This window comes from Haliotis cracherodii, unplaced genomic scaffold (genome assembly GCF_022045235.1).
Source record: "Haliotis cracherodii isolate W230 unplaced genomic scaffold, xgHalCrac1.p SCAF_2, whole genome shotgun sequence".
Classification (NCBI taxonomy): Eukaryota; Metazoa; Mollusca; class Gastropoda; order Lepetellida; family Haliotidae; genus Haliotis; species Haliotis cracherodii.
This window is the reverse complement of record NW_027266275.1, coordinates 34491008-34504676: the sequence shown is the minus strand read 5'-3', so window position 1 is coordinate 34504676 and position 13669 is coordinate 34491008. Positions and strand designations below refer to the sequence as shown.

Here is a 13669-nt window from a genome sequence, read left to right as displayed (position 1 = left end):
TAAGGATGTCATCTGTCGGATGAGAGCACTCCTAACTGTGTCACGGTCATTAAAATACCCAGTCAGACTACTGTAAAGAATCATTAACCGTGCATAACGCAGAATCAATATATACTAGTAGTGTCCCAAAGGTGGTAGTATTATTCTATAATGTCATTGACAATATTCACCTGCATTCCATGTTGCGTTAAAGCCATACTTTTCTTTGGAATGATCTGATTTGAATTTGACAAGAAGAAAGTTTCCTGAAGCCAGGGGCACGACTGGTCTCTTGTTTCCGGTAAATTTCCCCAGCTGGCGTGACGTGTCATCGGCACCGTCATACACCATGGCACTGTCATACTTGGATTCCACATCGAAGTTGACAAACTGGAAGAAATCAAGACAGTCACATTCAAGTTTTGACAACAATTTGAACATATCATAGGAACTTAAATATAAGTGTCGAAAACAAAAAACAATAGAGGTTTCCGAAAACAAGAAAACACAAGACCACTACTGTTTTCTGTTTTCAATCTGCAATCCTTATTTGAAGTTCACTTTCAGTGATCCAGTACATCCAGAGAACAGTATCCATCCACAGTTTTCGAGGTAAGCGATTACACATCAGATTGGTAAATACATTCTAAATATAGTTTAAGTGAAAAGTCAATAGAAGAAGCAGAAATTCTACATTTCACACTGGCACTTTTCTAATTGGTTGACAATGATCAGATGAGGGTATAACCAACCACAACTGTATACTGCTGTGGCTATCCACCCACACAGCCTGGACAAGCCACTGACCTCTAACTGGACCTTGGTACCCACTGCTGTGGCTATCTTCTACACATATTCACATGCAGCCTGGACAAGCCACTGACCTCTAACTGGACCTTGGTACCCACTGGTGTGGCTATCTTCCACACACATACTCACACACAGCCTGGACATGCCACTGACCTCTAACTGGACCTTGGTACCCACTGATGTGGCTATCCTCCACACACACACTAACACACAGCCTGGACAAGCCACTGACCTCTAACTGGACCTTGGTACCCACTGGTGTGGCTATCCTCCACACACACACTCACACACAGCCTGGACAAGCCGCTGACCTCTAACTGGACCTTGGTACCCACTGGTGTGGCTATCCTCCACACACACACTCACACACAGCCTGGACATGCCACTGACCTCTAACTGGACCTTGGTACCCACTGGTGTGGCTATCCTCCACACACACACTCACACACAGCCTGGACATGCCACTGACCTCTAACTGGACCTTGGTACCCACTGGTGTGGCTATCCTCCACACACATACTCACACACAGCCTGGACATGCCACTGACCTCTAACTGGACCTTGGTACCCACTGGTGTGGCTATCCTCCACACACATACTCACACACAGCCTGGACATGCCACTGACCTCTAACTGGACCTTGGTACCCACTGCTGTGGCTATCCTCCACACACATACTCACACACAGCCTGGACATGCCACTGACCTCTAACTGGACCTTGGTACCCACTGGTGTGGCTATCTTCCACACACACACTCACACACAGCCTGGACAAGCCACTGACCTCTAACTGGACCTTGGTACCCACTGCTGTGGCTATCCTCCACACACACACTCACACACAGCCTGGACAAGCCACTGACCTCTAACTGGACCTTGGTACCCACTGGTGTGGCTATCTTCCACACACAGTTTGTATGTTTTGGGTATTTCTTTGGGAAGTTGGTTGTATGGAATGTTCCACTTGCTCCGGACAGCTCTCCCCCACACTGGCGACCTACAGACACACAACATTACATCTGTGCATACCACACAACAGAGCACATACTTCACGGCAGCAATGTGCAAGTGCATGTTGTCACAGGCGGCAAGGAGGGGGCAGAGGGCATTGGGAGGGTCATAAAAACTATTACACATATTTGGGGAGGGTCATAATAAAATTTACAATAGAATATAAACTGATTTTGCATTTTGTCTTTTCAGGAGGGTCATGAATAAAATGTACATGGTCATGTGGAGGGTCATCTGGTGATACAGTATTGTATCACGATACGAGGCCCACAATACAATACATTAATTTATGAGCCCTGTATACAAACAATATTTATTTCATGGCAAGTTATATTGGTGTAAAAACATGTGAATAATAACTGTTCAACCACAAATTCTCTAGTACATGTATCTCATGGACATAAATGACATAACATATACAGTGGCCTCTAACAATATTTTTCTGCCCCAAAAATATCCCATTTTTGACCTCTAAATTTAATGACAAATGTTTCAGGGTTGTGATTCACCTTGAAAGAGAAAGAAATATCAACTTGAGAAATATGAGTACTGCATTGGGATACGAATCATATTGCACCCATAGTTTCGTGATACGATGGTATTGCTGCCCCAATGTATCGTTACACATCTAGTAATGAATGACAACGGTCCATAATGATGAACTGACTCACCATGGTCGCAGTCCCACTCATCTGACCCATCCTGGCAGTCCTGCTGTCCATCACACCTGCAGTATTTACAGTAGCACTTCTTGCCATCGGCACACCGCTGGCTGTGCTTGTTACATGCTCTCACTTCACACACAAACGGCTTCTTCTTCTCACAACCTCGCAGACTCCAACGGAACTCTCCATACTTGGAGGACAGGAGGTCAACGTCCGTGCACTTGTCAGGGCTGGATCCTGGAACATTGGCAGTACCAGTGTGTCAGTACAAAGATAATGTGTCAACACCAGAAAGGGTATCAATACCAGAAAGGGTGTCAATACCAGAAAGGGTGTCAATACCAGAAAGCAAAAACTCTGCCAGCAGTGCCCTCTGTTGAGCAATAACAAAATAATGCCAGCTGTCCCTTTGTATGGTGTGTCAAAGAGGGTCTATGTGCCATTTGGAGCAAATATCATTCCCTGTCTTGGCCTGGGCTTTTGTTGGGAGACAAAGTGGAATTTTTGTTTCTCTGTCAGTGCATACAATTATTATCTCTGGAAAAAGGAGCCAAACACCTTTGTGTAAAACAGTAGACTTTTTTAAGTATAAAAACTGAGGCAATGCTTTTGGTGTAAAATTTGTGGTTTGGTGCCACCAGATTATCAAATGGTTGGTCTCTTAACATGCAAACTACACACAGGAATACATTTAGTAAATAAGCCATTTTGAAATTTAATTAGAGCACATTTACCTGGGACATAATTTGTCCATTTCAATCAACATAAAAAAAATACCCAGCCCCATGATGAAACCCAGGGAGTCTAATCAAGTTATCAGGCCATCTTCTTTGAGGGGCCTCATTTTTCATATTCAATTGCTAATTACACAAGAAATTCAGGATGATACGAAAGGATGGCAGATTAAGTTATTTCTGTGGAAGCTAGCATACCTTACATTCACACTTGTTGAACATACCATGTTTGTATGGAAGTGGATTTCCCTCAGACCAGAAGCCTTGTTGTTCAGCAGTCGTCTCGCCATCTGACCAAGCGTAGCTGCCATTGGATGCCCGCTGGAACCCTGAGTAATACAATCTTAAAGGGTCATGATAATTCACAAAGGGTTATTCTACCATGACATTTAAGAATCCTGCATTCTGATTGGTCTTCAAGAGGTATTGGACATATTGACCATGATCTTCCTGAGACTGCATAACCCCAAAAGAAAATATTAATTCAGAAGAACTGCTTTCTCAAACCTTCCTGTTTGACAATTTCAAATACTGATCTTACTTGTTCAATGTTGCTACGTTTTTTGCAGCTTTTGTGGCTTCAATTTGATTTGATACCAGTGTTTTCAGTTTAGATGCTTCAAACTTCTTACTTCTTCACTCAATCACTGTGTTTTATTTCAAACCAGGAAATCACTTTTTGTAATAACTGCTTGCCTTCAGCCAAAGTGCAATGTTATATATATGACATTATTAGAGTTAACTGTGACACATGTCGCCAGAATGTGCAATGTTATATATATGACATTATTAGAGTTAACTGGGACACATGTCGCCAAAAAGTGCAATGTTATATATATGACATTATTAGAGTTAACTAGGACACGTCGCCTGAATGTGCAATGTTATATATATGACATTATTAGAGTTAACTAGGTCACGTCGCCTGAATGTGCAATGTTATATATATGACATCATTAGAGTTAACTGTGACACACATCGCCAGGCTGTAGATATCAAGCTGTCACTATCGTCAATGAGGGACTCCTGGTTTCATGGCTGGGAAACCCAAAAGTATTCCTGAGAGTCCCCACAACTCCCAAATAGATAGACCCAGGTCCCTGTCATATGTCATAGGTATGCTCAGGACACCACGAATGAGCTTCACACATGGGACCAATATGAAATACAAACCAGAGTGTTTCCCAGGTCAAGCAACTGCTTTACCTGCTAGGCTACCTGCATGCCCCTGATAGTTAGCTACATAACATTTTGAGGTAACATGGTTGTGAAGAATCTACAGTTGGTTGGTTGGTTTGTTGTTTAACGCCGCACTCAGCAATATTCCAGCTATATGACGGCGGTCTGTAAATAATCGAGTCTGGACCAGACAATCCAGTGATTGATATCATGAGCATTGATCCACGCAATGGGGATCGATGACATGCATCAACCAAGTCAGCTACCACCCGATCCCATTAGTCGCCTTTTATGACAAGCATAGTCGCCTTTTACGGCAAGCATGGGTTGCTGAAGACCTATTCTACCCCGGAATCTTCACGGGTCGAAAGAAGAATCTACAGAGCTTGTTAGAATGCGAGGAATATGTGGCATATATGTCTTTGTTACCTATCCATGTGTACTGAGCGGCAGCCGCGCTTATCTTCACTGAGTCGCCTTTGAGGAGATCCTTGATTATTTTGGCGATCCCTTTGTTCTTATTGAAGCCTTTAATCTTCACAAGAGTTCCTCCGTAACTGGAAACAGAATATATGAAATGGCAAATTCAAATTTGACTGATCAAGATAAATATAGATCCTGGTTGTACCTCTGCTATTTGTATGAACACATGTTAAATAAAGTAGACAGAGATAAAAAAAAAATACTTATATCAGAATGACATTTTTCTTTTTGTATGGACAAGTCTGCTCGAGTCGTGTGAGAATAAACAACGAGCTGAGAAGTGAGATGAGATGAGATGAAATTGTGTTTAACGTTAAATTTAAGATTATTGCAGTTATATAGCGACATGCATGTACGAGCCAACCAGTCTTTGGTTTCTCCCAAAATGCCAAGCAATAGGTTGGGTAACAACAAGTACAATCTTTTGGCATGACATGGCAAGGATTCGAACCAACGACCTTCCACTCTCAGGGACGATGCTCTATCCACTAGACCACGGAGGTCAATGAGATAAGTGGAATTCTGGATTATCAGACCAGGGTGAAGCAACTTTGTGTCGTGAACCTTGACGAAGGACTTTACACATTTGTTCAGAAGGACGAGACAATTTGAATTCAGTGTATCAAGTAGGTTATTCTGATATTGCCCAAAGTCTGTTGTGAGTAAAATGTAGAATAATGATCACAAGAGGAGACATACCAGGTCAATGTATTGCTGGAGCGATGTCACATAGAACCATATGTTACATGAATAATGGATGTCATCATTGACAAGTATTTGAGACAATGTGTTCATAAGATGTCACACAGCTATGGCTCAAGACAATGTGTTCATACCATGTCACACAGCTATGGCTCAAGACAATGTGTTCATACGATGTCACACAGCTATGGCTCAAGACAATGTGTTCATACCATGTCACACAGCTATGGCTCAAGACAATGTGTTCATACCATGTCACACAGCTATGGCTCAAGACAATGTGTTCATAAGATGTCACACAGCTATGGCTCAAGACAATGTGTTCATACCATGTCACACAGCTATGGGTCAAGACAATGTGTTCATAAGATGTCACACAGCTATGGCTCAAGACAATGTGTTCATACCATGTCACACAGCTATGGGTCAAGACAATTTGTTCATAAGATGTCACACAGCTATGGCTCAAGACAATGTGTTCATACCATGTCACACAGCTATGGCTCAAGACAATGTGTTCATACGATGTCACACAGCTATGGCTCAAGACAATGTGTTTATACCATGTCACACAGCTATGGGTCGAGACAATGTGTTTATACCATGTCACACAGCTATGGGTCTAGACAATGTGTTTATACCATGTCACACAGCTATGGGTCGAGACAATGTGTTTATACCATGTCACACAGCTATGGGTCCAGACAATGTGTTCATACCATGTCACACAGCTATGGGTCGAGACAATGTGTTCATACCATGTCACACAGCTATGGCTCAAGACAATGTGTTCATACCATGTCACACAGCTATGGGTCAAGACAATGTGTTCATACCATGTCACACAGCTATGGGTCGAGACACGTGTTTATACCATGTCACACAGCTATGGGTCGAGACAATGTGTTCATACCATGTCACACAGCTATGGGTCAAGACAATGTGTTCATACAATACCATGAACTAGCAAATCAGCATTAAGAAAAAAACAATAATGCTGAGTGAGAATTACTGAAAATGATTGCACTGAGATCTTTATCCTTATGGGGAATATTTGTGTTTCATGCAGCTGTGAGCAATAATTCAGTCATAGCGGAAGGAAAACCAAAAGTGATGCAGGTCTTAGACACTTGACACTGTGGTGAAACCCACGAGCATGGGTATGGTGTTGATAAACCTATGAGCATAATAAGGGTGGAGTTTAGATTCAAATCCACAATCACAGCAAAATTGGATCATCTTGATAACTGAACCTTCAATAGCCCTAGCAATAGCAAAGCAGACTAAAGATTGTTAAACACCATTTTTGTTTTAAGACATGTATATAGAAAAATATGAAAAACAACTTCATATTCATCCAGAATTTTCAAAACACCAGGTTAGGTTAATAATTCAACATGTTCAAAAGAAAATAAACTTTCAGCCATGAATACTCTATAACACTATGAAATCTGAAAACATATAAAGAATGTGTTCTCATTCACTACATTGCAAACCATGTCTGTGTCACGATGCCAGGACGTCCTTGTACTGACTAAGAGGTCACTGAGGTTACTGTTGTCATTCTCATTAACAGGAGCCTGGATTAAGTGTACCTACGGTAATGTGCTCTCAGAGATGCTGTGGCATTGAGAACTGGGGACACCATTTCAGTCATGTGGGAAGTCTGAAACTGTTTCTAACACCAGGCTACAGGTCACTAAGATCATTTGAAATATTGCTTTGCAGGCACATATAAGTGTGATGATAAAAATTTGAATTACTTCTTACAGGATGTCATCATACGACCAGACCCAATTTACTGTTGCAGCCTAGATCTTACACACAGGTACAGTCATCTTGTAGACTAGAGGCAAATTACTGTCACCCTAGCCACAGGATGTCACTTTGTAGACTAGAGGCAAATTACTGTCACCCTAGCCACAGGGTGTCACTTTGTAGACTAGAGGCAAATTACTGTCAACCTAGCCACAGGATGTCACTTTGTAGACTAGAGGCAAATTACTGTCAACCTAGCCACAGGATTTCAACTTGTAGACTAGAGGGAAATTACTGTCAACCTAGCCACAGGATTTCAACTTGTAGACTAGAGGCAAATTACTGTCAACCTAGCCACAGGATTTCAACTTGTAGACTAGAGGCAAATTACTGTCAACCTAGCCACAGGGTGTCACCTTGTAGACTAGAGGCAAATTACTGTCAACCTAGCCACAGGATGTCACTTTGTAGACTAGAGGCAAATTACTGTCAACCTAGCCACAGGATGTCACCTTGTAGACTAGAGGCAAATTACTGTCAACCTAGCCACAGGGTGTCACCTTGTAGACTAGAGGCAAATTACTGTCAACCTAGCCACAGGATGTCACCTTGTAGACTAGAGGCAAATTACTGTCAACCTAGCCACAGGATTTCAACTTGTAGACTAGAGGCAAATTACTGTCAACCTAGCCACAGGATTTTAACTTGTAGACTAGAGGCAAATTACTGTCAACCTAGCCACAGGGTGTCACCTTGTAGACTAGAGGCAAATTACTGTCACCCTAGCCACAGGATGTCACCTTGTAGACTAGAGGCAAATTACTGTCAACCTAGCCACAGGATGTCACCTTGTAGACTAGAGGGAAATTACTGTCACCCTAGCCACAGGATGTCACCTTGTAGACTAGAGGCAAATTACTGTCACCCTAGCCACAGGATGTCATCTTGTAGACTAGAGGCAAATTACTGTCAACCTAGCCACAGGATGTCACCTTGTTGACTAGAGGCAAATGACTGTCAACCTAGCCACAGGGTTTCACCTTGTTGACTAGAGGCAAATTACTGTAGAGTCAGAGAGTAAAGGGTGCTTGGAGTGCCCAGATTGACACCGACATATGCCCTGGTATCCTGGTATCCTGGTATCCTGGTATCCTGGTATCCGGGTATCATTGCACATCTGCCAGATTATCTCAGTAATAAATACCTCAATAAATACGTACCGTAATCGTTCTAAAAATATGAAGCTAAAAAAAAAATACATGCTCACAAGTAATTTTCATTTTCGATCTGAAACCATAAACAGCTCTTTTTGAAAAACAACTTCCTGTTGCTTATATTTGTACACAAAAAATTATTTGAAATTATTTATCTTAAAGAGGGTTTAAAATCAAGTCAGGTGCTCCTTTTCGGCCTTGATACTATAAAAGTAGTTTAATTATTTTTATTCGTTTTACCATTCTTCTCTTGATCAACTAAAAGTAACCACAAAAATTCAACAAGAAGGTAATGATTAATCAAATCCAGTGATCGATATCATGGACATTGATCTACACAAATGAGACACAATGACATGCATCAACCAAGTCAGTGAGCCTGACCTCTCGATCCTGTTAGTCGCCTCTTACGACAAGCATGGATGGCTGAAGACCAATTCTAACCCGGATCTCACAGGTTTTTCTAAACAGAAGTAAAAACATATGCATGTTGCTCTAACAATAGTAAGCACCTCACACTTGATCTAGAATTTCATTTATATCTTCCCACTACTCCGACCAACTCAAACAACTTCATTCCAAGAAGGGGCAGTCGGGTAGCCAAGTGGTTAAAGAGAACGCTCATCACGCTGAAGACCCGGGTTCGATTACCGACATGGGTACAATGTGTAAAGCCCATATTTGTTGTCCCCAGCCATGATATTGCTCCAGCCATACTCACTCACTCACTCACTCACTCATTCCAAGATAAAAAAGAATATTGAGATAGTTTGAATTAAATAAGCCAAACCAAAATCTGCTAAAAGTAGGAAAAGTGTGGCCTCTTGGTTTAATTAATTACTGGAATGACATACATAATTAAATATTTTGACATGAATCTACTTTGCTAGGACAGCCAATTGGACCAAACATAATCCATCTTTAGGTCAAATCTGTACAAAAATATATATAAAAACTGCTTTATTTAATCATAAAAAGACAAGTCTTAGATACACCATACCATAACATTTTTTGTCCTGCTAGGATTTGATCTATTTTCCAATTTATAAGAACAGAATATAGGTGGTATGTCACCCTATGAAGCAACAAAAACCTCCTTCTGAATTGATGTATTCCACAACACTTAACACTTATCACGTCTCAAGTGAAATATTTCTGTGGTTATAAAGATTTTATTGGCTCTTTTATAACCAGACACATGTGAACAGCTAGCAGTGCCACGCCTCGGAGATACCCACCTTTTACATATTATCTTTGCTTCGTCCCATGTGGCAGAGTCCAATATCACCTTGTAGCATTTGCCGCCATATTTGATCCAATCTGTGAACAAAATAAAATGTCAATGAGTGAGTGAATATGGTTTTATGCCGCTTTTAGCAATATTCCAGCAATATCACGGCGGGGGACACCAGAAATGGGCTTCACATATTGAACCACATCGGGAATCGCACCCGGGTCTTCGGCATGACAAGCGAACGCTTTAACCACTAGGCTCACCTGATATGCTGCTGTTTGTTTGTTTGTTGTTTAACACCCTACTCAGCAATATTCAAGATATATGACAGCAGTCTGTAAATAATCGAGTCTGGACCACACAATCCAGTGATTGATATCATGAGCATCGATCCACACAATTGGGATACGGTGACATGCATCAACAAAGTCAGCGACCCCGACCACCCGATCCCGTTTGATTCCTCTTACGAAAAGCATGGGTTGCTGAAGACCAATTCTAACCCAGATCTTCACAGGGCGATGTGCAACGTAATAATGTTTCCTTGGATGGCTCAGCGGGTACTGCAAGTGTGGGTTTGAATCCTGATTTGCTCAAGCTATGATCCTTGATTTGTCTGAACCATACCAAGCATGTAGATTTGACCAAAATGTCAATATAAAATAATACACATATTTAGGGAAAGTCATGAAAAAAAAGTACAAGAATATATATCCAAAAATACAAAAGCATCAGGGAAAGATAATTAGTTTCAGAACATTATTGCCTCAAAAACCTTTGACCCCTTCTACCTGTAATAACTGACGGCTCCCTTTAGTTGAACCATGAGTTAGTGAGTGAGTGAGTGAGTGAGTGAGTAGTGTTTTACGCCACTTTTAGCAATATTCCAGCAATATCACAGCGGGGGACACCAGAAATGGGCTTCACACATCGTACCCATGTCGGGAATCGAACCCGGGTCTTTGGCGTGACGAGCGAACGCTTTAACCACTAGGCTACCCGACCGCCCCGAACCATGAGTTGGACTGATCCAAGTGGCATTAAACCCAACTCACTCATCAACCAGTGAGTTCAAATACACAGGCTTTACCTTCTACCTTCTTACTCATGAAGCTCTATGCATAATGGAATTGGTTGACATTTTATATTTCTTTAACAGTGTTTAAATGCACTTAATTTTTTGTTTATTTTATTACATGCTGACATCCTTTAAGTGAATATGCCTTTTATGTTTATTTTAATTTTTTATCTTTTAACCTTAAACATCTCATTTCATGAATCTTAAATACTCGGCTATATTGAAACACATACTGACAAGTAGGAAGTACCCCAATTTATCTGAAAGTTGCAAGTATAATAGATATTAACCTTAAATCTTGAACCAACAGTCATCAGATCCTGCCAAGACAAGGGAAATTACTCTGTTCTCTTGATTGCAAAAAGATAGCTATATTACAAAAAAAGTAATTATATTGGTTTAATGGATTTTATATACATGAATAAACCCCATATGGTTTTATTTGTCCTACACACAATTTGACAAGTGATTAATGGAATCTTTTGACCTATAATTATGCTAATATGAACCAGTTTTAAAAAAAACATACTTTTGAATTTCAATTTATATTTTATAGTTCCCTTCTTTCATTTTAAATCATAGTATAGATGTCATTTGTGTTTACAAAAACATCAAGTCTTTTGAAATATATGGATGTAATTGCACCATAACGTGACTACCATATTCAGTTTTGCTTTTATACCCACCCAAAACCTTTGATGCATTAGGCTATAAGCCTGCTTGTTGTGCTTTCAGATTAACCCTTTTTAATCTAATATGTTTCTGTGTTAATTAACAGTGTAGGAAGGAAAACCAGCTTTCCTGAAACTCTGCATGCCAACAATCTGAATACGCAATATACTTTATTACCTCGGAGTATTTAAAAATGTCTCTCTGTAATTGTAGAAAATAGGGCTTTATTCTATTTTGCCTGTATACCTGTATTACTTGTTCTGTTACAAGAATAACCACATTTAGTTGACTGCTATGTTTGTCTTCAAATCCAAATAAAATTGTTTCTTTAATGACTAGAACTTGGCCTTCGGTGTAATATTCACGCCAGTCCGACGTGACATTCTGTACCCAACATGAAAGGATGCATTAACATAATTTATGAACATCGGTGTCTGGGAGTATTCTCAAATGGGGAGTCTGCATTCCAACGTTATGTAAGTGATTATTTATAGTCAGTGTGTTATTTATGATTTTGAATTGAAATCATTTCCACTCACTAGTCTCTGTGTACATCTGTTTGCTGTAATATTGTGAATCTCCTGACTGAAATTGTTTTGGACAGTATATCTTCTCATTTACCATCAGGTTTTGTTCTTGTAAAGATGCAACAAAACAAAGTCTTTACATTGTTTTGTTGGATCTTTACAAGAACAAAACCTGATGGTAAATGAGAAGATATACTGTCCAAAACATATATATTGTGAATCTCCTGACTGAAATTTTATATATATGTATATATATTATATATATATATATGATAAGATTAGAATTGACTAGATGAATTTCTTCAAACTACAGTCTTTGCAACAGCATTTATAAGACCTTGAGACCCCCTCCGTGGTCTAGTGGAAGAGCGTCTGTCTTGAGAGTGGAAGGCGTCCGCCCGGAGAGCGGAAGGTCCGAGTTCAATCTCAGGCTGAGTCATACCAAAAGACGTTAAAAGATGGTACTTGTTGTTACCCTGTCTGGCGCTCAGCATTAAGGGGCTAAAACAAGGACTGGTCGGCTGGGAGTCAGTATGCTATGTCTGAGTTGGGTATTAATGTTAAACTGTGGCATGGTATCTCAGTCTGGACTAGTACAAGCAGCCACACACTATATAAGTGCAATAATCTTGACAATAAAAGACAATTCCCCTGACCTATAACACTTGAAATGTGGGAAAATCTGTGTCACTTTGATGCTGTTCAATACACTCTTCATATTTGAATATATGTCCAGTATTATTCAATAAATCGTCAAAGTATGTAACACCTCCATCAGATATTCATCATACTGTATGCAGTCACCATACATTTAGATGTTACTATCGTACCAAATGGATTGACTCAATGCATGTAATATAAATATATACCGTATTCGACGTAATAAGCGCCCCGCTCTAATAAGCGCCCATGGCGATATTTGCTAATATATTTTCTAGTGAACAATCCCAATTAGCACCCCTTCACATTGATCAATGTACACAAGACTTATTGATTCGTGTATAATACTCACTCATGTGTTATATGCACCCTTAATTGTGGGCAATTAAATTGTGGAAGATATATCTGTCACGTATGATACGTACATACTTTTCTTTTGAATCATTTCAGGCTGTCAGCATAAACTACTGTACGAAATTTACAATTTTTCAACTCTGTTTTTGTTCTCACCTAAATTATATTCTAATTAGAGCCCACTATTTCCAATTTTGAGAGCGCCCCGGGCGCTTAATATGTCGAATACGGTAATTAGAACGCCAGAGAATAACCAGTCTCGGGAACAGATTCCATTGGGTGTAAAAGGCAAAATAAAGGTGAGAATTATATTATATATCAATGAAAGTCAAGTGCTCGTGAAATCTATTCATTTTTACACTGGTTATGCATGTTACTTTGACCATGTCGTTATAACTCTCCAAAGTATCAGGTACAATAGTACATGTTATACTGTATTCGACATAATAAGCGCCCCGCGGTGACATTTGCTGATACATTGGCTGGTGAACAATCCCAAGTTGCATCCCTTCCGATTGATCAATGTACACAGGACTTATTTATACGGTATAATACACACGTGTGTTAATGCACCCTTTATTATGGGCAATAAAATTCAGGAAAAATAT

The 13669-nt window shown here is 40.1% G+C and overlaps 1 protein-coding gene across 1 annotated transcript in view; it reads right to left on the bottom strand.

The window, feature by feature from the left end:
* The window catches only part of LOC139468020 (uncharacterized), a 145778-nt gene that overhangs the window by 91564 nt on the left and 40545 nt on the right, over positions 1–13669 (bottom strand). Inside the window, exons 3-8 of the mRNA XM_071249681.1 lie at positions 9775–9856; positions 4809–4936; positions 3425–3529; positions 2473–2703; positions 1654–1787; positions 171–369 (exon numbers count right to left, since the gene is read on the bottom strand). Of these exons, the coding sequence (XP_071105782.1) occupies positions 171–369; positions 1654–1787; positions 2473–2703; positions 3425–3529; positions 4809–4936; positions 9775–9856 (879 nt within the window). The remainder of the gene's footprint in view (positions 1–170; positions 370–1653; positions 1788–2472; positions 2704–3424; positions 3530–4808; positions 4937–9774; positions 9857–13669) is intronic.